Here is a 26221-nt window from a genome sequence, read left to right on the forward strand (position 1 = left end):
TCATTGGATTAGGGAGGGATGGGAAAGGAAGTTAGCCATGCCCTTTCAAAGAAACCATCCTGGCATTTGCCTGAAGCGGTTTAGGGAATTCACGGAAAACCTAAATCAGGACGGCCGGACACGAGATTGAATCGTTGTCCTCCAGAATGAGAGTTCAGTGTGCTAACTACTGCACCTCCTCACTTGGTGATATTAGGGAGAGTTTCCCCCCTGCACAGTTGAGAAAACCTGATGTTGATGGGCAGAATACAGATGGCACAGGCTGTGAATCAGTCATTAAAATTAAGTGCTTTACATTGGGCAGCAAGTTCAGCAATGGGGTGGTCCTGCTGTCTGTTGACAATTTGTCAGTGACCATTCACGCTGACATACAGCCTGTTAATTGTCATGCCCACATAGAACACATTACAGTATTTGCAGCTAAGTTGGCAGATCACATAGCTGCTTTCACAGGTGGCCCTGCCAGTAATGAGACAGGATATGTCTTTGACAGGACTGACATACATGGTATTGCAGGGATCCACTCCATGAAGCAAGGGGTTGGGAGCAGGGGTACTAATACTTTCTTGATGCCTAGCTCATGGAATCTCCCCCTCCCCGCCTCCCAATGGCATGACCACCAAATTACTCATCTTCAACTGCAATCCTTCCTTCAAGTTCTATCACTCCATAGCCCTCACTAGTGTAGTCCTGTTAAGCCTTATAAATCATGCCCAAACCTCCTTTCACTACCTCTGATCCATTCTTAAAATTCCCCTGCCCTGCAATCTCATCTCCCAGATTGAAATCCTTGCCCTCCAGGAACTAGAGCAGCATGCACACCACCACCTCAAAAAATTGTCCAATCTGTTCACTTTGGGCTACTATTATCCTCCTCCTCCACTGCCACCACCCCACCCCCATCTGGTAGAATGCTACCATAGTGAGATAGTCTCGATAAAACACTGGACTGTACAGACGGGCAGCTGTAGTTTTGGTGATGCAAAAAGCAAAAGTAAAGCAGTGAAGAAAAAGAAAAATATGGCTGTCTGAATTTTTGCACCAAACGTGTGATGGTAGCATACTAGTCACTGTATTACAGCTCTTGACTTTATTAGGCCTGTTTCAAAATTTTACTCTTAAGTCGGTGGATGATATTTCATGGCTACTTACTTGAATTGAGGTGAAAATTGCAAAGCAGAACACCAACTCCAGATGAGCAATATCAGGTGAAGAAAGACTTGCACTTATGCTCCAGTTTTAGCAACTTGAGGCTGGTATGCCAGTCTCAAACATGTATTTTGCATTTCAACAACTGCTATGTCTCTGATAGTTCCTGAAGTCTGCATTCATATACACAAAGCACTCAAGGATTATATTAAGGTAGTATGATCATACAAATGACCTGCCATAATCTATAAAATTCTGTTAATTTATTTAATAGAATGTGCTTTGTAGCTTTTAGGGATAATATAATGTGATGAAGATAAAAAATTTAACACATGTACATACATACATGGATGCATGCATGCATACACACACTTATAGAATAGTGCAGAAAGCCAGTCAGTAATACTCTATCACATAAAGCAAGTAAATGTATCAGTTTCTTTGCTTCCTCAGGTGGAACTAAGTGCTTTGGAAATGCCTTGCCAAGTGTCTTCATCTCTTGTAATAGCACATCCCACAAGCATCTCCAAAACCAATATTCTGCAGTGGAAAGCATCACATAATCACCTGTCCACTCCATTCCGTACAACAAGAAGTTTCATTTTGTGTATGGATAAACAAGTGACTACAAAAGCTAATGAAGTGGTGTAAATGCAAACTTTCTCTGATGATTCACTCAAGAGGCCAACAATGCTGTTCACCACTTTTTTACAACGAAGAGAACCCTCATTCGCTGTGTTCCCTCCAGTGTATAGGTACCTTTAGCTGTAATGTACCTTGTTATATGAAAGACTTCAACCACTTCCTCCACTGATGCTCCACAGTAGCTGTTCCATCAGCACCAGCCACACTGCTTGTCATTCCCTCTATAATGCCCATGATCTTGTCATTGTTGAACTCTATGTTCCCAGTTCCCAACTGATTCCAAAACAACAACTAACTTTTTAGTCACCATGACAAAATACATCTTCATCCACAATTACTTCTCCTTTGAAGGCATCACCTACAAATAAAGCTGTGATACAGCAATAGTCATATCCATGGCACCAACCTGTGCCAGCCTATTCAAGGGCCATCCAGAGGAATTACTACTAACCACCCAGAATGCCAAATCCTTCACCTGGTTCATATTCATTGCAACATCTTTGTGACCTCACCAAAGGATGAGGACACCATCCACATTCCTCCAGAACCCAAACACCTTCTTTCCCATCTGGTCCTCCTCAGGCCAACAAGCTTATGTTCTTCAATGTCGACCTTCACCCCCAGGATGGCTACATCAGTACCTACACCTACATCAAACCTACAATCACTAGCACTACCTCCAATTTGACAGCTGCCACCTGGGCCATACCAAGAAGTCCCTTCCATACAACATTTGTGGTTGCCACATCTGTAGTGACGAGCAGTACCTCTCCAAACATGCCAAGGGTCTCACTGCGACCGTCACAGGCTGAAATTAATCTCCCAACCTCTTCCAGAAACAGATCTCCCATGCCTTGTCTCAAGTGATCAATAAACCCTCAAGTACCTACTGTTCAACCAGAAAGGAGCATTCCGCTCTTGCCTCAGTACCACCCAGGACTGGAGCAACTGAATCACTTTCTCTGCCAGGATTACGGCTACCTCTCGTTGTGACCTGAAATAAGAAATATCCTCCTCACTATCCTGCTACCCGCTCAACTTGTGCAATGTTCTTATCTGTTCCTGCTCCTAATCCCATGCCTCGTGGCTCAGATCCCTGCAGTAGACTTAAAAGCAAGGCCTCTCCCTTACATCTTCCCACTACCACCTCTTCTAGTCCTGTTACCAGGCATCTTCTATGCCATTAATGCAAGGGCCACCTGTGAAATCTGCCACCTTAGCTGCAAACATTGTGCCACATTCTACATGGGCGTGACTACTAGCAAGCTATCTTTCAGCATGAATGGCCACTGCCAAATTGTTGCCAAGGGGCAGCAGGACCACTCAGTTGCTGAACTTGCCATCCAGTGTGGTGAGCTTCATTTTAATGATTGCTTCACAGCCCGTGTCATCTTTATTCTTCCCATCAACACTGGGTTTCCTGAATTGCATAAGTGGGAACTCTCCTGACAACCTATCTTTCGTTCCTGTAACCCTCCTGACCTCAGCCTTCACTAGTCCGTGCTCTCCACCTGCCTATCCCCTTCTGTGATAACACTCACGATGCTACATGTGCCTTCTATTCCACCGATACACCTATATTGTCCTTTTCTCTTTCCTTCTTCTGTTCTCTGTGTCCCCCCCCCCCTTCCTTCCCCTTCCTCCCCTTTCCCTCCCTCCCTCCACAGCTGACACAATGCAGCTATTTTCTGCCTCCATCACATTGTTGCAGGCTCCAACAGCCAGAACTAGCATCTTCTCTCACCCCTAGCCTGCTGCCCCTACCCCTTTTCCACCTTGAGCTAGATTGGTGCTAATGTCAGACGTAGCCAGTCAGTCAGTCGGCAGTCAGCCAGTTCCTAGTGCCTGGTGGCAACAGTGGCCATGTGTGCGCGTGCATGAGAATTTCCTACTCTCAAAGCTGAAATATTTATAGCAATGTTTTTCAGTGTGCCTGTTTGATGTTGAATACCTCCCTATGCAGTGAGTAGCAATCCAGCATTCCACGTTGTTGATAAAGAGTTTTAATCTACTGACTTAAACTGTGGTCATGTTTTGTTTTTGTGGAGATTGTTGATGGAAGTTACTAGGTGGTGGCCGGTAATTGTGTATTACTCTTATCCCTGTAGCTTTTCCAAGCCATTGGCTAGATCTCAGAATATTTCCAAATGCAAAACTAGATAGCTACAGGATGTTAATAAAGTTTAAACCTGTCTCACAGATCAAAGCAAGGCTGAAATCATAATGAGGCAGTTTTAGTAATGTATCACTGTAAAGAAAATGATTGATTGTGCAGAGTTGTGGTTAGCAGGGAGAAATATTGTTTGAGAACAAATCCTGGCCCAAATCCAGAGTAGTGATAAGCAGTAGGCAAACAGATTCTATATGGTGCAAGTCACAATAACAGTGCTTGCATGTCTGAGGCATGCTACACTTTTGTTCTCTGGATCCTCACACATGACCTGTTCCAGACTGGCCAACAATTAAGGAAGTAGCATTTAAGACCTTGACGGTGATTACTGATGGTCACACATCTGGTATCTGTGATGGTTTGGTAGATTCTTGATCAGTATTAGTCTGGCACTTACTGAAGAACTTCAATAATTACATGTTTTTGACTCTTCCCTATGCTTCATGTTGTATGAGTAAGCTTTGGCTTGTTTTGTAACACTTATTTTCTGACTTACATACATTAGTGTATAGTATGAACTGGAACAGTTCCACAATTACTAGATTCACATCATAAAAATATATTTTCCTTCAATATTACAGTATTGAACAGCATTTTTTTTTTCAACAAGGATTCAAAGGTACTTACATTAAAGCAAAAGTAGGCAGTATTTTTTAAAATAGTGGGTCAAATACCCATGAATCAGTTTTATTACAAATTCATCACAATTATTAAAAAATATATAAAATGTACAGAATGATTTACTGCTGAAAGTTGAATCAGAATATCACAGGCTGCACAAGTCTTGTTCCCATCAAGCAAGGCCACATTAAATTCATATTGTAGTACAGTTAACTGTAAAACAAGATTAATAGTGGTTACTGAAATCATATCTGAATGTAACAGTAGATTAAACAGAAATTTAACTCCACCCAGAACATTTTTGTAGACTATCAGTTCCACAAGTCAGCTCCTAATGTGTTTGGTGCACAATTTGTGAATATTACAAGTAGTAAAAATATTATATGTTAAGACAATGCTAGGCAGTCAGCGTAGTTTTATTTCCTTTTGCTTAGACGATCATATTTTGTATTATATCATGTTTATTTTGGTCCAGTTGCCAAGAGCATTTACTGGACGTGACTACAAATGGAATCAGTTTAGCCACATCCTTTCAATGCAGTCTCAAATAGAGCTCTTATCATCAAATTCACTTGTGATAAATTTCTCCTAAGTGTTCATTATATGTCAATACTGAAGGACATGCATTAAAATTGTGACTGCCATGAAGTCATCACACAGTTTCAAATAAAAGGTACATGGCAATACACACAATCACAGTTTGTCAGTTGCACCTGTGAACTTCCTCCCAGTACCGACACGTCTTGCACTTGACATAGCAGCACCAGTAATACTTGCAGTGACAGCGTTCCACCCTCTCCACAGTGACGGTATAGTGGCCACGACCACAGCACATCTCGTTGCAACTATCATAGCCATGGGATGTTGTGTTGCAGATCCTGCTGGCACAAAAAAAGTAAAAATTATAATGAAACTTAATTAAGTTATGATATGGGTTATAAAATAGAACTACTACTTTTTTATTATGTTCTCTATACAATGTACTTGTCTTTGAAATGGTAGAAAAAAATGTTTCACATATCTGAATGGTGATATACAGGCAATATCTTTCCAAGGTACATTGAAATGCACCATTTTGTAGTATTATGATCACTTAAATAGCCTGTGCTGAGGTACAGAAAAATCTGGTTACCAGACGGAGTTGCAGTCATCAATTGTGGCGAAAGACAGCAATTTTAAAATGGTAGGCGAAAACTGAGAATTTTTGTCAAAAAGTGCGAGTGGAACAGAACCAACAGCACAAACGACACTAGCAAGCATTCCTAATAAATTTGAAATTTAGGATAACTGTGTTTTACCACAACACAAAGATGAACTTCGTGACTTAACTCTTTCAGAACTGATTTTTTTTCTGGAGGAAGATAAATTTTTCTTTGTGGTAATGCTCTTAGGTGATCTTTGTAATGTTTGTAGATGCATGATTTATATGAAAATGTGTACCCATTTTCAAAACATATTCTGTAGACATGGTTTCATTTTATGGACTAAAATCACTAATTATGAAAATTCTCCATTGCAGTAAATAGTAAAATGATTGTTCCATTATTACCACGCAAAATGACAGTAACAGTATTCAGTTATAGAGTTATATAGCAGACCAACCACATCTACGTATTCTCAGGGTCATGAGCTGCTGCTCCTGCTACATTGATTTGCTGATATTTTCATAGTTATGCCTAACAGTTAGCAGCACTTTTGCATGATGAAAAGACTGCACATGTGCATCTCAGATTTCCATTGGGGAAAAACACTGCTTTTGCAGCTAAGATACAGAGGGACTGAAAGGGTTAACAGGTTACAGAATTAAAGGCATCCCTCTTGTGTGGATCTATGGGTCTCAGAACAGAAAACAGAAAGTGAAACAGACAGACAGTCACAGGCATGTGACTAGCTTTGGATTGGAGCAACATACCAGGTGGGATTCTTCAAGGAAAGGTATGCCTACTGGGTTCACTCTTGTTCTTAACCTACAAAAATAATCTTCCAAAGACTTTACGGATGATTAAAAACTGTAACATATGCTTATGAAGCAAACATACTGCTCAAGGGCCCAAATCCTACCTTGACATAGTCCAGATGGTAGCCTACAACAGGTTTCAAACCAAAGGGTACAAGATTTAATCTTACAAAGATTCATATTAGGCAACTGCAAATTAATAAGCAAGAATTATGATAGGGCCAGAAGCAAGAGTTTTATGGTCATATAGTGAATAAAATGCTGAAAAATTCCTTGAGATCCAGCTGAATGACAACTGAAAAGGAGTCTACAAAACTCATAAAAATGCTCAGTTTGGCATGTATTGCACTTAGCCTATCTGTGTGATTTGGAGGCAAGGATACAGGCTTACTGTTTGTTTTCTTTCTCTGTTTTCTTAGGGAATTATGTTCTGGTACAATTCATCTCAAAGTATTTATTCAACGTACTCAAGCATTAATAATAATTTTAAAGTAGATAATGTACAAATTACCGAGACCTTTTTAGAGGTTGTGTTACTTTCACTTCCTAATGGAGTCACTCCTTAATGTTGTTTGTTGCTGATTCTGAGAAGCAGTAAGAGCTGAACTGTAATTTGCACAATCACAAAGCAATACACTATATAAATTTCATTTAGAGTTTGCATCTTTGTCCTGGGTTCAGAGTGGAGTTACATGTTTTTTTTTTCATCAGCACTTTGATAATCATAACCGAAGCGGTGACATTCGAATTCATGTTAGTGATACTGTGACAACACTATCGAATATTGATGTGATATTGATTCATTTTTGTCTCCTTTTCATGGTTAATTTTATTTGGATTGTACTAGGCACATTTTCTAGGAAGGAAGCTTTGCATTTTTCTCACTTGGGAGGTGTTCTCCTGGTGTGGTATCTGGATCCTGTTTGTTGGTAGTGAATCTCATTAGGAATTTCGAAGCTCCCCTAGCAGCACGGCAGGTTTCACGGAAGTGAGGTTGCGACCTGCTTTGTGCTTTTGTCGACAGAGCCAGTGTCTTTCTTAACCCTGATCAGATGATGCCAATGTTTCTGCATATTCTGTCAGGAAACGAGACACAGAGACATGGCCTGACCAGTGTGGGAAGGTCCTTTGCTTTTACTCCAAAATTTGATGTATCTAATTGAAGTGAGTCACCCTGCCACCATGCTTGATGTGAAGAAGCTGATCAATCACTGGGGCACTGCTCCTTCCCAGTACCAACGTCTTGTATGTTATGGTGCATTTTTGTATATCAAGAGTGGGGAGTTCCTGCAGCATTCTCTGTTTTTTCATGATATAATCTATATTCTCATCTGTCACATTGGCAGCTACATTGATTCATCCCTCCAAACTGTTGTTTTAAAAGTAGATAGTTGTGGAGGGAGATCTGAGTTTTGTGACCATTTGATTGCTGCCCATGGTGAGGGTCACCTGTCTCCCGGCTATCGTTTGGTGCTGATGTGCACACAGTTTGCTGAGTTTGGGGAAACATGTTGCAACTGCTGTTGTGTGATGCATGTTCTGAGCAGCTTGTTACTTGCTCATTTTGCCACACAACTTGTACTGCTTAATTTGGTATGATTTGTGGCATTTCATTGTATTGTTAACTTTGATTTCACAAGTTGTCCAGATGAGAAGATTTTGTTGATCTTTCTCTGCACAGTCTTCCACACTTCTTGGTAAAACACCACAGTGTTAGCATCATTTTGTAATCTGATTTGAGTTTTAGAGAAGTTTGTGCTCTGTTAATTTTTATTGTGATTTTTGTCAGTCATTAGAGCAAATAAATATCTGTGAATTTCATAAGGAGAGGCACTTGGCAGCGGGATATACTTTTTGAAGTCATGTATAAGCTGATTAGATTAAGGTCTTAGGTATCGCACTCTGCAACCATTCACCCTGGTGTCCATCGTTTGCGAGTAATCAATAAAACTTTTTTTGGAATTTTTCCTGATTCTCTACGTATTTAAAAAAGATACATAATGCAATGTGTTTGTGCAGAACAATGGTTAAGATTCATCATGTATGTTTACTAAAAACTCAGTTGTCTGTTTTACACTTGGCACATAAAGGAATGAAGTCAGACATACTTGAAGAATGGGAAAGATATATGTGGAAGATAAAGGTGCCCGACAAATAATCTGAATTTAAATACAATTTTTTTGTTCTTTTTAAAAATGGTTCATGATTCAGTAAAGCAGTCAGCTTGTGACATGTTAGTAATTTATAAAATAGTGCAATGAAGTCTGAGACCTTTATCAATACAGCATCTCTGTATTTAGTTGTAACATTATGATGTAAGAGAGATAGCATGTGAACCACATATCGACACACAACAAACAACTGAAGACACCCATCAAATTTTTATGTATAAACAGAAAAAGCCTGTCAAATTTTAATTGTATCAAGACAATCTTAATACATTCAAGTAACATTTGTCATATTGATCTAATATAAAATAAAATGTGTTATCTAGGTATTACAAATTCTGGTATGTCATAAGATTTATTGCACCGCTGTTATCTGTGCACTTACGTTTGTAAATGTTATATTTCACATTTTGTCATAACATTATACATCCTAATGTAGTTAATGGCTTGAGAAGGAATGAAAATGTTAGAACTAGTCACTAATAAAAATATAATTTGCAGCTCTGACAGAAACCTTAATAAATATCTATGTACAAAAGACAATGTCGTGACTGACTCCTCATCGCCCAGCCCAAAGTGTTAAGAACAGGAACTTGAAATTTCTAAAAGGTAAGAATCTTATATTGTAGGTGTCATTTAAGAAGGGATATTTTGTAATTCACATCCTAAGGGGGTGAAATAGGAGCTGAAGGGATTTTCTTCTGAAAAATGTTACTATTAAGGCAATTTTGAAGCTAGACCCACGAAAATTTGTTTGGTTTCCTGGTCAGAAATAAAGAAATATGTTTTAGAATTTTTGGAAATTTAGCATCTTATGGGGGATGAAAGTTTTTATGGAAATATTTCATTGTGCAAGCTAAATCTACGAAGATTTGTGTTTGGCTTCTATGTTAGAAATAAAACACATGGGTGTCACTCCTAAGGGGTTGAAATAGGGCCAGACTGATTTACTGACTCATCATCGCCCAGCCCAAATCTCTAACGATACAAACCTGAAGTTTGGAGAGGGTATGGAACTTATACTATACACATCATTTAAGACTACGAAAACTGGTATCTGGTTTCTCAGTCAGAAGATAAAAAAATGCATCTTTAAGCAGTTTTGGAAATTCAACCACAAATGAATTAAAATACTGGGTGGAAGTTTTTTCGAAAATAATTACCATACTAAACGCCGGCCGGAATGGCCGTGCGGTTCTGGGCGCTACAGTCTGGAGCCGAGCGACCGCAACGGTCGCAGGTTCGAATCCTGCCTCGGGCATGGATGTGTGTGATGTCCTTAGGTTAGTTAGGTTTAATTAGTTCTAAGTTCTAGGCGACTGATGATCTTAGAAGTTAAGTCGCATAGTGCTCAGAGCCATTTGAACCAATTACCGTACTAAACAATTTTTAAGGCTACTTCTATCACAATAGGTACTTATTGCCCGGTTAGAAATTAAAAAGAAAAAAAAAATGTGTTTCAGCGTTTCTGGAAATTCAAACCCTAAGGTAGTGCAATTGGTGACGAAATTTTTTAAGAAAATATTTCGTTACATTAAGAAAATTTTAAAGCTAAAGTTATGAAAGCATTTCAATTCTATCAAATTTGAATCTTATATTGTGGAAGAATTGTAATTTATTATTTGATTGTTATATATCTCTTTTAACTGTAGGAAATGGGTAAAGTTGTCATTATTGGCGTAGTTTGTTCTTATACAATATTAAATTTTGTATCTGTTAGCATCTGTAAGTATTGTTCTTGTGTGTAATTATGACTCGTTCCATATCCATGCAATTATTCTCTTGCTTACGATCAACGGAACACGAATAAATTATTCCTAAAACTGAGAAATACTTATGGCAGGTTCTTAGTCGTTGTGTGAAGATTAATTTACTTTCACTGCGTCATTTGTATTTAATCATGACATATAATATGAAGATTAACATCCTCGGACTCAACAGATCTGGGAATTTCATAGACGCCAATATCTACTAGAATGGAAGTTGTATTCAGCTTCATATTTTTTGCATCAACGGGGTCCTTCATTTCTATTTTTAGTAGTTTGTTCGGGAGATACACATACCCCATCACTTGTTTTCTTCGGATGTCAGACTCCTCAGTTATGCTTTTAAGTGGCCATAGCGTGACTGTTCGTCCACAGTTTTGATGTACACTTTTCATAAAGTTTGGGCCTATTCTTCTCAGCTTTCCTATTTTGAAACTTACGGTATCTTATTCCTTACAGAAATATGATCGGAAACTTTCTATCTAACCGTGACGCTCAGTGAAACCACTCGAATTTTTATTGAAACAGTCTTCAGAATTGCCTTTCTGCACGACTTTCTTCTTTGTCTGCAGTCATCTACAGACTTAACGTGTGCTTCCTTTGGAGTCAGCTGACACTGTTATACATAAATCGCTCTACAGCTTCGTTTCAACACAGTACACAGTCAAACACATATGGGCCCCAGCTGCCTGTCGTCTGCGAAAAAGCGCTAAGATTCCCATCTAAGGCGGCCTCCATTTCCAGTTGAACATTAAAAAAATGCATCATATAGGACGCACCTGAACTTCAATGCCACTAGAATCGGAAACTGCGCAACATATCGATTTTTTTTCTTAACAATTATATCGCAGCACAACCTAACCTGGAGCAACCTTACAAGCTTTTCATACTGTTTCTGACCGTCCTGTTTGTTACTATATGAGGATGGAAGGGTACACGTATATCAGAATGTCAAAGGGTCGATGGACAGTTCATACCAGAAGGGTGAGATATAGGCTGCTGATAGAAGGCAATCGCTGGCGTTTCTTCTACTGTAATCGACAGGCGAACCTTACTGCGACCTGTTGGTGACTCATATAGTCAGTTTATCAGCTTACATGTAATATACCACCCTATTATTCTCAAACTGTGTCAAGGTTGTTTTGGTGAACATTCAACAGAGGTGAGGACGTCTGAGGTGATCTGGATCACACCTGGTGCGTTATCGAGAGGCCTCCGCGAGCTTTCGGCGATTATTGAACAATCGGGGATAAGCAGTGCAACCCCAGTGATCCCTGGCTCTCTTGGCGTTCGTGTAAACAGCGACTCCTGCCATTTTCACCGCGTGAGCTGTTGCTTTACGCTGTTACTGAGCCGCTTCCGATTTCAAGGCCTCTAAATGTGGTTACTTAATAGACTGGCAATATTTGGAATACAGGTATAAGAAGAGAAATCTAAATAAGGGAAGTAAATGTTAGAATGAGGTGTTAGAGATGGAAGGCAGACGGAGTGTGATAAAATGGGCAAGGATAGAAGAAGCAATATTGCTCGGGAAACTGCCTGGCAATCACCTCAAACGTTTTGAGTCAATTGCGAAGTAAATTCATGCGATGATTCTTTCTGAAAATGAGTACGATATCTTAACCATTACATCACCACACTGGGTGCATCACAACATACGCATAGAAACGCTATCTGTGTTCATGATACACACTGTATTTGTAGATGAAGGAAAGTAACAGACAATAGTGTTTTACAGATGTTTGAAAAAGTTTAGAAAATCTACACAATGCACTAGAGTATTTATATTACATTGTCCAGTTCCCCCAGTTTCCATAATGAGTTGGAAATTTTAATCGTTTCTTGATGCCACCGCGACGTAAAGTTTACGCTTCGATGAACTTTTTTTTGGGTCATCAGTCTTCTGAATGGTTTGATGCGGTACGCCAACTTCTTCATCTCAGAGTAGCTCTTGCATTCAGTGTCCTCAATTATCTGTTGGATATATTCCAATCTCTATCTTCCCCTGCGGTTTTTACCCTCTACAACTCTTAGTATCAGGGAAATAATTCCCTAATGTCTAAACACATGGCCTACCATGCCGTCCATTAGTGGCTTCTGGGAAAGAGCACATGAAAACCCTAATTTTTGGCACCTTGAGGAGTTGTTGGTTACTTTTCTTTGAATACTGTTAAACGCAATGTAGATGCGGTAACCCGAAATACACGGCGCTACATCTACTGCGCTGTGCTACATAGTGCTCCTCTAGACTCAGTGAAACTTGGTATCAGGGTCGCGAGCACACCTTCCCTTGTGCACATTTTGAGGAGCTTCTGCGCATGCGCAACTGGCGTGGCGTAAATGCTTTACGGGCCATATACATACGGATTTGATAAACAATGAGCAGCCGGACGCGGTGGCCATGCGGTTCTAGGCGCTGTAGTCCGGAACCGCGCGACTGCTACGGTCGCAGGTTCGAATCCTGCCTCGGGCATGGATGTGTGTGATGTCCTTAGGTTAGTTAGGTTTAAGTAGTTCTAAGTTCTAGGGGACTGATGACCTCAGATGTTAAGTCCCATAGTGCTCAGAGCCAAACAATGAGCACAGTTCACTCAGCTGCAAGTTTACATCAGTGCCACCAGGTGCCAGTAAGCTGCAGTAGGTTTTTGTCTACTTTCGCTTGCATAAATCCTGCAAGGCGGTAGTGCTACATCCCACAGATATGCGAATTCATTCATTGTGTATTGTAAAATTAGATCGGACGTCAGTATATGTTGTAGTTATACTGATAGAAAAACCTATTTTGTGGGATTCTGAATGAGATACAGGACATTAAATTGTGGATTTTATCCTAGAGTAATCCATTTGAGATGCTGAGAACCATATAGCACATCATCGTCGATTGAGAGACTGTAGCATTTATCCATGCTTCTGACATATATTGATCCTATGGTGATTCGGTTTATCTGTACAGTAGGCCCACATTTTATGTATATCTGAGCATTCACGAAAAGCTGCCTCACTGGTTTCTCTGATATTCACTTAAATGTGGGCAGTCGAAGACGGTGTCCTTATGGCTCTCAGTGCCCCATTTGTATTCCACCCAAGTGAGCTTGTTGGTAGATAATACTAGTTGAATTTAATAATTTCCGCAAACGGCTCTTTGTGTTTGGAGTTCGTTGTCTACTGTGCACGAATCGGCTTTTCTGTGGAGTGTCAACGCGAACTCTGTTGGACCTGAATTAAGCGCTAACAGAAAAGAAAATTACCAGGAAAAATTAGCCGCAAAGAACCTTGTGCATTCCAGACCAGATCCATTGTCTGAGGAAGTGGCGAGATCAAATAAGCGTGACTACAAGTGAACATTTAACAAAGAAGTGAACACGTAAGTAGTGTCGATGCAACGTAAGAATGCCTGATTTTCAGCTCAGAAGTTAATTCGTTAACTAATACACGAGTTGGGGATCTTGTACATGTATCCGAAAGAATAAAAAAGCACGAAAACTCCCACTTACACAAAAATGCGAAACAGAGTGTAGAGAAAGTTCAAACATTATTCCGTTCTTGCCATAAATTGTATTTAATTATATACGAAACAAAGACGATTCTTCCTTTTTTCAGACAAGTTATGCATATTATTATTATTATTATTATTACTATTATTTATTATTATTGACTGCGGCTGAAGTTGTATAAATAGTTTGATAAGCGTAACTGTTGCACAGGAGGTGCTATTAATTTCGCACTCTTATATTTGCCTAAATTTAAAAATTTGTGAACACCCAGCTTGTATACCTAAGAGCCGCCACTGATCCTGTCCCTTCTTCTTGTCAGTGTCCTCCGTATGTTCCTTTCCTTGCAGATTCTGGGGAGAACCTCCTCATTTATAATCTTATCAGTCTAATTTTCAACATCCTTCTGTAGCACCACTTCTCAGATGCTTCGATTGTATACTCTTCCGGTTTTCCCCCAGTCTTTGATTCACTTCTGGGCAATGCTGTGCTTCAATGTGCGTACTCAGAAATTTTGTCCTCAAATTAAGGACTGTGTCTGATAATAGTAGACCTTTGGCTAGGAATGTCGTCTTAAGCTATGCTAGTCTGCTTTCAGGGTTGCCACAAGTTCTGGAAATCAGGGAATTTCAAACGTGTCAGGGAAATTTGAAAAAAAAACCACTGGAAAAACGTCATTTTTATCTCAGTAGATGAAATAGCTTGTTTACTGAGATATCGTGCGTCATCGCTGGCTGGGCGCAGCTGAGTACGTGCGCTACTTCTCTGCTCTCTTATTCTTACTGCCTCTCCCCTTCCTACCATTGCCCTCAGCTTTCAGTCGTTGCTTCCACACTTCTTGCCGCTAGCCTGGCCTGCCGACGAGAGGGAGAGAGGCGTGAGGCGTGGTTTGTTTGGATCTGATTCTCAGAGGCTGTAGACACAGCGGCTGGAGACGGCGGGTATGTGTGCACGAGTTGTGTGCGAGTGATTGTCCGAATGTGTGTGTGCGCGCTTCCGTTTCCTGACAAATGATATGGCCGAAAATTTAGTTCTGAGAGTGTGGTTGTCTTTTCTACGTGTCTCTCTGCCGTTCAGCGATCATCTTTACGGTGAGTTGCTGCCTATCCTCATCAGTATTGATTCTAGAAGTATTCGCGCAAGTTATCTGTCGCATGGATTGATCACCGAGGCCTCATTTCATCAACGTGGTGTCTGTGACACGTGAATAGCTGGCCACACGAGTGGATTTCCGCGAGGGGGCAAAACCGAAGGCCATTTCTGCGGGTGTCTCTAGCGGATCTGGCCTGCCGATCTGAAGCCATTTGGTTCCCTCTGATGTGCAGGCCCTACCCGCCGGATCTAGTCTCACCGAACTGTCCGCAGGTCGGGTCTTTGTGTGTGTGGCCTAATGCGGCGGATTTTCGTGGTTTATCCATGCGCCTAGGACTGCGGTGTCCCTCGGCAGGCCAGAGACAACGGGCGATAGATTTCAGGAACTGCAACTGTCTCACCACGAGTACATTGTACAGTGCGGCGTTTTGTAGCCTTACTTACTGTAGTACATTTTGTAAGAGGTCCATGACTAAGGAATTTTTTGCTAGCGCACTCGAGCAGATGTAATTTCGATGGATTGCACACGCGCTGCCTGCGATATGTAAGCTATAAGAGAATCTCAGACCATAGAGCAGTGTTGTATGCAGTACGAACTGTGTGGCAGTAGGAGTAGTAGTAGAGAGCAGTTGTGTGTGTGGAGTTGGCTGGGCCGGTCGTGGGGTGCCTGAGCAATGCAGTATAAGGTAAAAGCAGCGTCGCGCATATGTAGTATTCTTATATCAAGTCCCATGTAAATGTTTTAAAAAAAATTTCGTAATATTAATCTTTCTTATAAAAATTAACTTTTTGACAATGCATCTCAATTTAAAGACTTTACTAATTTCTCTAATCCATGGTCATCTCGATTACTGTAAAGAAAAATCAGTTTTTTTTTATATATATGACAAATCTATCGGCCAGCATTGCACTGGGCTGTGCCAGAAAAATCTCTTATAGGAGCAGATATATGTGCATTATCCGGCGACTTTATTGAGGTAAGAATTTTCAATTTATTCAGAATGATCTTTCAGGGCCATGACGCAGCACTGCTGCCGTCCAAATTTACCAGTTTAGATTCACAGTCAGTTATTGAAAGGTTATAAGTGACCCACAATTTTATTGAGAGGTTAGTCACGTTATTAGTGTGAGGTTACGGAATAATAAACTGTTGGTAAGTTACGAAATTTATCTGTTGGTAGGTTACGCTAAAAATGTGAATTATATATTTTATCTGTTGGGAGGTTACACTAAACCTGAATGTTTTATATACATACATACATATATATATATATATATATATATATATATATATATATATATATATTTTGTGGGGACGTTACAATTTTGGCACTTCGAAAGTAGTTTATATATTAGAAAGTATGGACGATAAGAAGAAGAAAATAGTGGCAGTCGCTGGCGGTTTGTACGCTACGTACTCATATATTTCTCGAAAGAAAAATCACACAATACCTGCAAAATAATAGACATAACACAATAGGTAATTACCGACAATAACGAACATAGTAGAAGCAACATTTTATTGGCGGTCACCTATAGTGTTAGTTTACACAACTCTTCACTGCCTTATACACTTATTTCAAGAGGTCTACTATTTTTCTGAGCTTATTTCTGAAAAAAGGGAAGGTATTTTAAATCTGTATTGTGACTCCAAGGAGATGCGTATTTTTGTCACGTAATGCGTTTCGTTTTATTGAAATAAAATAACAGTAGTCTTAATGAAACATCTATACCATTTGGCATGTTTTCTTCGTCTAAAAGAAGTTCATTGCAAAAGATGTTAGTGTTAGTACTTAAGGTTTTTTCTCAGATATTTTTGAGATCTCAAAATTTGTCAGAAAAAATGCAAAAACTTGTCTGGAAATGAGAGAAATATCGGAGAATTTACTTGGGGAAACTTCTGACAATCCTGCCCTTGCTTCGTCCGCCATGAGCTGCTTTGCCTACTTGGTCACCAGTTTTAACGTTAAGTTCAGCTCCAAACTCATTTCTGCTACTGCTGTATACTCTCACATTTCTTCGAGTTGCCTCTCACATTTCTTCGAGTTGCCGGCCGGAGTGGCCGAGAGGTTCTAGGCGCTTCAGTCTGGAATCGCGCGATCGCTGCGGTCGCAGGTTCGAATCCTGCCTCGGGCATACATGTGTGTGTCGTTCTTAGGTTAGTTACGTTTAAGTAGTTCCAAGTTCTAGGGGACTGATGACCTCAGATGTTAAGTCCCATAGTGCTCAGAGCCATTTGAACAATTTTTTTTTTCTTCGATTTACTCTCAATTCATAGTCTGTACTCATTAGACTGTTCATTACATTCGAAAGGCCCTACAATTTCTTCTTCGCTTTCACTGAGGACGGCCTCCATTAGCTGGCTAGAAGAGCGAGGGGTATATTAGTAGGTGGAACTGAGTGCTCTTCACCGGAGCCGTGTGGCCGCGCGTTGCGAAACGGCGAGCCGTGTTGTCCCAGGGAGTTGGTCACCGGCAAACACCTGCGCGGCCGCCGCTGCTCCGGTTCACGGCCCGAGTCGTTTGCACAGCGCGCCAGAGACGCTGCCTCGCCGCCCGTGTGTGCGCACGGCATGTTCAGAGATGCATTCCCGCCTCCGAGCCACCTCTTCAGTGGTCTCTCGCACCGCCGCGATCTGCCCAGGGCACGAAGCCAAACAGTGCTCCGCCCTAGCGGGCAGCGCCTCACGGACGTCTCTTGACCACCGTGCGTGTCTGCCTCAAGTCGCCTCGTACCGTAAATGCACAGCCAGCAAAAAAAAAAAAAAAAAAAAAAAAAAAAAAAAAAAAAAAAAAAAAAAAAAAATTAAGCACCAAGAAGGATTCTTCATATACTACATTGTTGTTGTTGTTGTTGTTGTTGTTGTTGTTGTGGTCTTCAGTCCTGAGACTGGTTTGATGCAGCTCTCCATGCTACTCTATCCTGTGCAAACTTCATCTCCCAGCACCTACTGCAACTTACATCCTTCTGAATCTGCTTAGTGTATTCATCTCTTGGTCTCCCTCTACGATTTTTACCCTCCACGCTGCCCTCCAATACTAAATTGGTGATGCCTTGATGCCTCAGAACATGTCCTACCAACCGATCCCTTCTTCTGGTCAAGTTGTGCCACAAACTTCTCTTCTCCCCAATCCTATTCAATACTTCCTCATTAGCTATGTGATCTACCCATCTAATCTTCAGCATTCTTCTGTAGCACATTTCGAAAGCTTCTATTCTCTTCTTGTCTAAACTATTTACCGTCCATGTTTCACTTCCATACATGGCTGTACTCCATACAAATACTTTCAGAAATGACTTCCTGACACTTAAATCTATACTCGATGTTAACAAATTTCTCTTCTTAAGAAACGCTTTCTATATGTCTTAAATTTTAGCTGAAATACTCTGGGGGACAAAAATCACAACACCAAGGAGTTGCTCGACATAAACGAAGTTGGTAGGAGTGTTTCTACACACACATAAAAAAAAAGAAAAAAGTTTTGCATCACCTCGGTTCCGACAGTTCGGGAACCTGTACAGAAAATTGGAGTAGAGATCAACATAAACATCATTTCTGCCCTTTTTATTGCTCATGAAGAGCACACATTGCATGTTGTACACCATAAAGCGAGACCTTCAGAATTGGTGGTCCAGACTGCTGTACACACTGGTACCTCTAATACCCAGTAGCACGTCCTCTTGCATTGATGCAAGCCTGTATTCGTCGTGGCATACTATCCACAAGTTCATCAAGGCACTGTTGGTCCAGATTGTCCCACTCCTCAACGGCTATGCGGTGCAGATTCCTCAGAGTGCTTGGTGGGTCACGTCGTCCATAAACAGCCCTTTTCAATCTATCCCAGGCATGTTCGTTAGAGTTCATGTCTGGAGAACATGGTGGGCACTCTAGTCGAGCGATGTCGTTATCCTGAAGGAAGTCATTCACAAGATGTGCACGATGGGGGCGCGAATTGTCAGTCCACGAAGAACGAATGCCTCGCCAATATGGTGCCGACACAGTTGCACTATCGGTCGGAGGATGGCATTCACATATCGTACAGCCGTTACGGCGCTTTCCACGACCACTAGCGGCGTACGTCGGCCTCACATACTGCCACCCCAAAACAGCAGGGAACCTTGACCTTACTGCACTCGCTGGGCAGTGTGTATAAGGCGTTCAGCTTAACCGGCTTGCCTCCAAACACTGGTTGAAGGCATATGCGACACTCATCGGCGAAGAGAATGTGATGCCAATCCTGAGTGGTCCATTCGGCATGTTGTTGGGCCCACCTGTACCGCGTTGCATGGTGATGTGGTTGAAAAGATGGACCTCATCACGGACGTCGGGAGAGAGTTGCGCATGATGCACCCTACTGTGCACAGTTTGAGTCGCAACACGACGTCCTGTGGCCACACGAAAAGCATTATTCAACATGGTGGCTTTGCTCTCTTGGGTTCCTCTGGTCAGAATCCGTCAGCTATTTCAGTAGTAGCTCTTGGGCGGCCTGAGCGAGGCATGTCATCGGCAGTTCCTGTATCTCTGTATCTCCTCTATGTCTGAACAACATCGCTTTGGTTCACTCCGAGTCGCCTGGACGCTTCCCTTGTTGAGAGCCCTTCCTGGCACAAAGTAACAATGCGGACGCGAGCGAACCGCGGTATTGACCGTCGAGGCGTGGTTGAACTACAGACAAGACGAGCTGTGTACTTCCTTCCTGGTGGAATAACTGGAACTGATCGGCTGTCGGCTCCCCTCCGTCTAATAGACGTTGCTCACGCATGGTTGTTTACATAATTGGGCGGGTTTAGTGACATCTCTGAACAGTCAAAGGGTCTAGGTCTGTGTCTGTGATACAATATCCACAGTCAACGTCTATCTTCAGGAGTTCTGAGAACTGGGGTGATGCAAAACTTTTTTTGATGTACTTACATCTTAAAGATGATGTCTATTCAGATTTCGCGCCAGTCGCGAAGAGTGGCGCTAGTAGTGCCACCATGAGCTGTAAATCATGTTTGCTTCAAGTACACGTTGTAACGGTCGTGAGCGTTAGTTACGTTTGAGACTGGACATGGTGAGTCGATGCTAGTCAAGAACGCCTTTAACACGAGACAGACGCCTTTATGAACACCTCACTGACTATGAATAAGGTCGTGTAATCTGGCTACGGGAAGCTGGATGTTCTTTCTGCGATACTGCAGAAAGACGGGGCAGGAATGCAGCCACTGTACGAGATTGCTGGAAATGGTGATAACGAGAAAGTACAGTCGCAAGAAGACAGAGTTCTGGACGGCTACGTGGCACTACCAAGAGGGAAGACCATAAAGTTCGATGCATGCCTCTGGCGCTTCGTACGCATCGACGGCAGCAATTTGAGCTCAGTTGTCACCACAGTGACACAAAGAACTGTGTCAAATCGGTTACTTCAAGAACAGCTCCGAGCCAGACGCCTCTTTAGCTTGCGTTCCACTGACCGCAAGTCACCGCCATTGGCGACTTCAGTGGCGTCAAGCGAGAGTTCATTGGAGGCACTGGTCCGGTATTCATGTGTGGAACAAGCCGAGGCGGTGGTTGTGTACGGCCAAGCAGATGGAAACAATCGAGATGCAGCAGAGCTATACCAAAACAAGTACCGTCACAGACACCAACCACATTACACAACATTTCAAGCCATTTTTGGGCGTTTGGGTGATTATGGCTCTTTTTTGGAAGACGAACGTGCAGGGAGGCGACGGACTGTTCGTTCACCAGATTTGGAGGACTGGGTTCTATAGGATAGGAGACGAACCCTAGAACAAGCTCCAGTATTTGGCACGCCAACATGGTGCAAGCCACAGTACGATCACAATTATGGGTTCCTATCATCAGTCCTTTTTACCGACAAAGCAACCGTTACCAGAACTGGCATCATCAGTCTGCATGATTGTCGGCTGTGGGCCACAGACAATCCTCGGGGAATGATTGAAACATCTCACCAGCATCAGTTCAGCGTTGATGTGTGGGCAGGGAAGCTTGGCTACTATATACTTAGACCGGTTATTATTCTACAACTCCTCGACGGAGGAAAGTACCTGAACTTCATGCGGAATAGTCTGTCTGGGCTGCTTGCGACAGGCTATGTGACTTCTGCATGGCGGAGCACCATTCCACTTCCACATTACAGTTCGCCGACACCTCAATTACGTCTTCTCCGGACGTTCGACAGGACCCGGAGCGTTGTGTATGCTGAACCAGTTCCTAATGTGCAGTCCATTCGACAGCATGTTCACGATACTTGTGATGTTATTCGGGGAGAGGCCGCAAAGTGCGAAAGAGTGCGGCAATCCATGATGCGTCATGTGAGCGCGTGCATTGCGTTCCACAGAGGCCACTTTAAATATATGTTGCGACGTGGATGCGATGCAGCTCTGTACTATGTTCCGGGACGATTTGCTGTCGTTGCACGCACACCGTCGATTTCCAGACACACGTTCATAGGACTTTTTTCCTCCATTTCCAATCAGGAATCCGTCCCTGCAGATTGTCGGTTTTATCAAAGTTCGCCCTGTATATCTTGGTTCTTGTCCACGGCTAACCAGAGTGAGTGGACCCAAGTGAGGGTACGGAAAACACCATCGCCAGCTTGAAATACACCCTTCACACACCGGGGGTTAAACGCCCTATGGGGACGTTAACATACTCGACTCCTAGCATCATCTGTTCTGCCCCTCCTACTGGAGGTTAGAGTCCTCCCTTAGGCATGTGTAGTTTAAGTAGTGTGTAAATCTAGAGACCGATGACCTCAGCAGTTTGGTCCCATAGGAATCCACACACATCTGAATCTGAGTATCATCTGAAGAGAGGCGAAACTGGAGCACACTACATGCCATCAGGTACTATCCATTTTGCCACTGAAGACGTGCAGTTTCTGTGTCTTTGTGATCAATGGCCTCTTTTTTTTGATGCAGCCAGCTCCAAATGTCGACTGTATGCAGTTCCCTTCGCAATATCCAGGTAGTTGCTGAGATGAACCTGCAGCCACAGACAGCAGCAGTAAGTGTCGGATTTGAAACTAATTTCCACTGACAAGTCGTTACGCTCATCTCCGGCCTGTCAGGATCTTTTTACGACCCTGTTCTTACCCTGTGTTACGTAGGTGGTAGTGGTACACCATTCCTTGTAGAGGGCTGGACAGTCCGTGTTGATAGACCATCGAACTGCATAACTTCATTCGCATCCCTGAAGGTCCTCCTCCTTGATGGATCTACAGTACATGATGACTGAATGAATAAATGAAGGATCGAGTGAATGAACCAGTCACTCAGTCACTCAAAGGTGTGGTGATGTCTACGTCCAAACAAAACAACTCCTTTCTGCCATTCTGTCAAGTCTCCCCGTGGACACATCGTACTATTCTGCCCCCAGACAAAGGAGTGGCACACACTACCACTTCACTAATATGACCATCTCGTAGCGATTCTAAATAATCTAAATATCTCCAAAGCGACCAGTGTGCTATTTTCAGGAAGTGACTGATATTTGTTCCAGTGAGCTTACCTCTCGTGAAATGACCATGACAGGAAAATTGTAGATACTGAAACTCATATGGAGAGTTACTCGAAGTGCTTCATTTTACGCGGCATTTTAAATGAATCAGGTGGAGGTTGATTATGGCACCAGAAGTACTCTCCGCCACACACTTTAAAGTTGTATGCGGTATTTGTATCTCATCTGCAGTTCGAAAAAGATACTTCGTACAACGCTGCGTGAGTCCAGCAGGGAACGTTGTCCGTGCAAGTCGCACTTTCTCCTTGCAGCCGGCCGTAGTGGCCGAGCGGTTCTAGGCGCTTCAGTCTGGAACCGCGCGACCGCTACGGTCGCAGGTTCGAATCCTGCCTCGGGCATGGGTGTGTGTGATGTCCTTAGGTTAGTTAAGTTTAAGTACTTCTAAGTTCTAGGGGACTGATGACCACAGATGTTAAGTCCCGCAGTGCTCAGAGCCATTTTTCTCCTTGCAACCAGTGTAGTGAGCGGCGTGTGTTTTCTCACGCGACTACCGCTAGACCACACAAGGATGCTGCAGAGCTCCATCACCATTGGGATGCCCTGAAATTGCTGTCTACTAGTTTGCATTCGATATTAGTTTTTGCCCCTTGGATACTCTCAGATTTGTGAGCACAGTTCACAACAACAATACACGAAGATTTCTGATGTGAAGCCGTCATACAACTGTTATTCAAGCAATATTGAGGACATTCAGCCCATTTCCAAACGCTTAAATTTTTGTTGTACCATTAGGTCTCATCACAGCTTAAAAACAAACTGCACACATGCAGTGGCACCTCAAACCATAAACCATGGTGCAACTGTACCTCAGAAACGGTGGACGAACCGGCTTGTGATGTTTTATGGTTTGTTTTGACAATGCATTTGTGCAGCTTGTTTTTAAGTTGTGACACGGCATAGTGGCATAAAATATTTTAAGCACTTGAGAATGGGATAATATGGTCCCGAAACATGTGGCAACAATCACACGATTATATCAATGCTTGGTGTCTGTCCTTTCGGACATGTCCGAAAGAACAGACACCATTCGGGATCCGCAGCTGCGATACATTGTAAGTAAATTGAAGGTGGAGGGGGGGGGGGGGATGGAGAGAAAGGGAAGGGAAGGGAAGGGATTACTGACGTTAGCTGCATGGTGACATTACGCGGAATCAGCCGCGGCGAGTGGAAATGTGTACCAGGCCGAGATTCGAACCCGGGATCTCCAGATTACTAGGCAGGTGCGTTAACCATTGCGCCATCCAGGACACAGTGTCAGCGCAACTGCGAGAACTATGTTGGAACGCCTCACGGCCGACACACACTCCCACCGGGCGCCACCTTCTGCAGTCCCCGTCCATTTCCTCCATGCTCACTACTCCAAGATTGCTGCAGGAGGTCGGACGTACTTGTGCATTCGCACTGAAGAAGGTGGGTCCATTGTCCAGCTAGGCAAATCAATTACACACTGAAGAGCCAAATAAACTGGTACACCTCCCTAATATTGTGTAGGGCCCCCGCGAGCACGCAGAAGAGCCGCAACACGACGTGGCATGGACTCGACTAATGTCAGAAATAGTGCTGGAGGAAAATGACACCATGAATCCTACAGAGCTGTCCATAAATCTGTAAGAGTACGAGGGAGTGGAGATCTATTTTGAAGAGCACGTTGCAAGGCATCCTAGATATGCTCAATAATGTTCACATCTGGCAAGTTTGGTGGCCAGTGGAAAAGTTTAAACTCAGAAGAGTGTTCCTGGAGTAACTCTGTAGCAATTATGGACGTGTGGGATGTCACATTATCCTGCTGGAATTGCCGGCGAAATGCACAATGGACGTGAATGGATTCAGGTGATCAGACAGGATGCTTACATATGTATCAGCTGTCAGAGACGTATCTAGACGTATCAGGGCCCCTATATCATTCCAACTGCACACGCCCCACATCATTACAGAGCCTCCACCAGCTTGGATAGCCCCCTGCTGGTATGCAGGGTCCATGGATTCATGAGATTGTCTCCATATCCGTACACGTCCATCCGCTCGATACAATTTGAAACGAGGCTCGTCCGACCAGGCAACTTGTTTCCAGTTATCAACAGTCCAGTGTCGGTGTTGACGGGCCCAGACGAGGCTTAAAACTTCTTGTCGTGCAGTCATCAAGCGTACACGCGTGGGACTTTGGCCCAGAAAACCTGTATCGATGATGTTTCGTTGAAGAGTTCGCGCGCTGACACTTGTTGATGCCCCAGCATTGAAATCTGCAGCGATTTGCGGAAGGGTTGCACTTTTGTCGCGTTGAACGATTCTCTTCAGTCGTCGTTGGTCCCGTTCTTGCAGGATCTTTTTCCGGCCACAGCGATGACGGAGATTTGATGTTTTACCGGATTCCTGATATTCTCAAGACACTCGTGAAATGGTCGTACGGGAAAATCCCCACTTTTTCGCTACCTCGGAGATAACTGTGTCCCATGGCTCGTGTGCCGATTATCACAGGACGTTCAAATTCACTTAAATCTTGATAACGTGCCATTGTAGCAGCAGTAACCGATCTAACAACTGCGCCAGACACTTGTTGTCTTATATAGGCGTTGCCGACCTCAGCGCGGTACTCTGCCTGTTTACATATCTCTGTATTTCAATGCGCATGCTATACCAATTTCTTTGGCGTTTAAGTGTATGAATGCGTGGTGTCTGTCCGAAAGTATGCAGGAGATCCCGTGCTCAAATTCCAGTCGGGTAAACACTTTCACTCATCGCCGCTGACTCCCGATGCAGCTGACATCAGTAATCCCTTCCCCTCCCCTCCCCACCCCTCCCCCCCCCTCCCCGCCACCTTCAATATACATATAATCACACGATTGACAACTGGGCTGAACATACTCAGTATTACACAAAGTTTCGCATTTGGGTGAGGTATAATGGGGAGTTGCATTCGGATTTACGAAAGATGACCCAGCAATTTTTACTAGCTCGGTGTCTATGTGAGTGAAATTTGTCACATGTTAATAAATGGGGCTTGCCAAAGCTTTCTCACTCTTCGCTGACGAGTATAGCCCGTTTCGATTTGGCGACAAACTGTAACCTGTTATGTGCTGTGTCTTGGCCGCGCGGGGGTAGCAGCGCGGTCTAGGGCGTCTTGTCACAGTCCGGGCGGCTGTCCCCGTCGGAGGTTCGAGTCGTCCTTCGGGCATGGGTGTTTTGTGTTGTCCTTAGCGTAAGTTAGTTTAATTAGTGTGTAAGCCTAGGGACCGATGACCTCAGCAGTTTGGTCCCATAAGACCTTACCACAAATTCCCAATTTGCTGTATCTTCTGGATCCAAGCGTCGTACAGGCTTCCCCAAGCTTTGTGCTGTTCACATCCACGTTGCTTCAGCATGTTGTCGAACGTCATATACCCACTTTCAATTACATCGTCTCTTGGTGCTTTCTTATCTCATGGAATCCAGCAAAAGAATGTGCAATCACTGGGTGTTGTGCGCTGTCCTTAGGTTAGTTAGGTTTAAGTAGTTCTAAGTTCTAGGGGACTGATGACCATAGATGTTAAGTCCCATAGTGCTCAGAGCCAGCCAATGTGCAATCAACCATCTGTGTTCCGCCCACCTTCATTTCATTTTCATTATAGTTTTTAATACACCATTCGCTCCCGTCTGTACA

At 42.9% G+C, this 26221-nt stretch overlaps 1 protein-coding gene across 1 annotated transcript in view; it reads right to left on the reverse strand.

Moving 5' to 3' along the window:
- Nucleotides 1-4712: 4712 nt before the first annotated feature.
- Nucleotides 4713-26221, reverse strand: part of LOC124775908 (protein Wnt-11b-2-like) — a 203730-nt gene continuing 182221 nt past the window's right edge. Inside the window, exon 6 of the mRNA XM_047250744.1 lies at nt 4713-5463. Coding sequence (XP_047106700.1) covers nt 5289-5463 — 175 coding nt within the window. The 3' untranslated portion in view covers nt 4713-5288. The remainder of the gene's footprint in view (nt 5464-26221) is intronic.

Source organism: Schistocerca piceifrons, chromosome 2, assembly GCF_021461385.2.
Source record: "Schistocerca piceifrons isolate TAMUIC-IGC-003096 chromosome 2, iqSchPice1.1, whole genome shotgun sequence".
NCBI lineage: Eukaryota > Metazoa > Arthropoda > Insecta > Orthoptera > Acrididae > Schistocerca > Schistocerca piceifrons.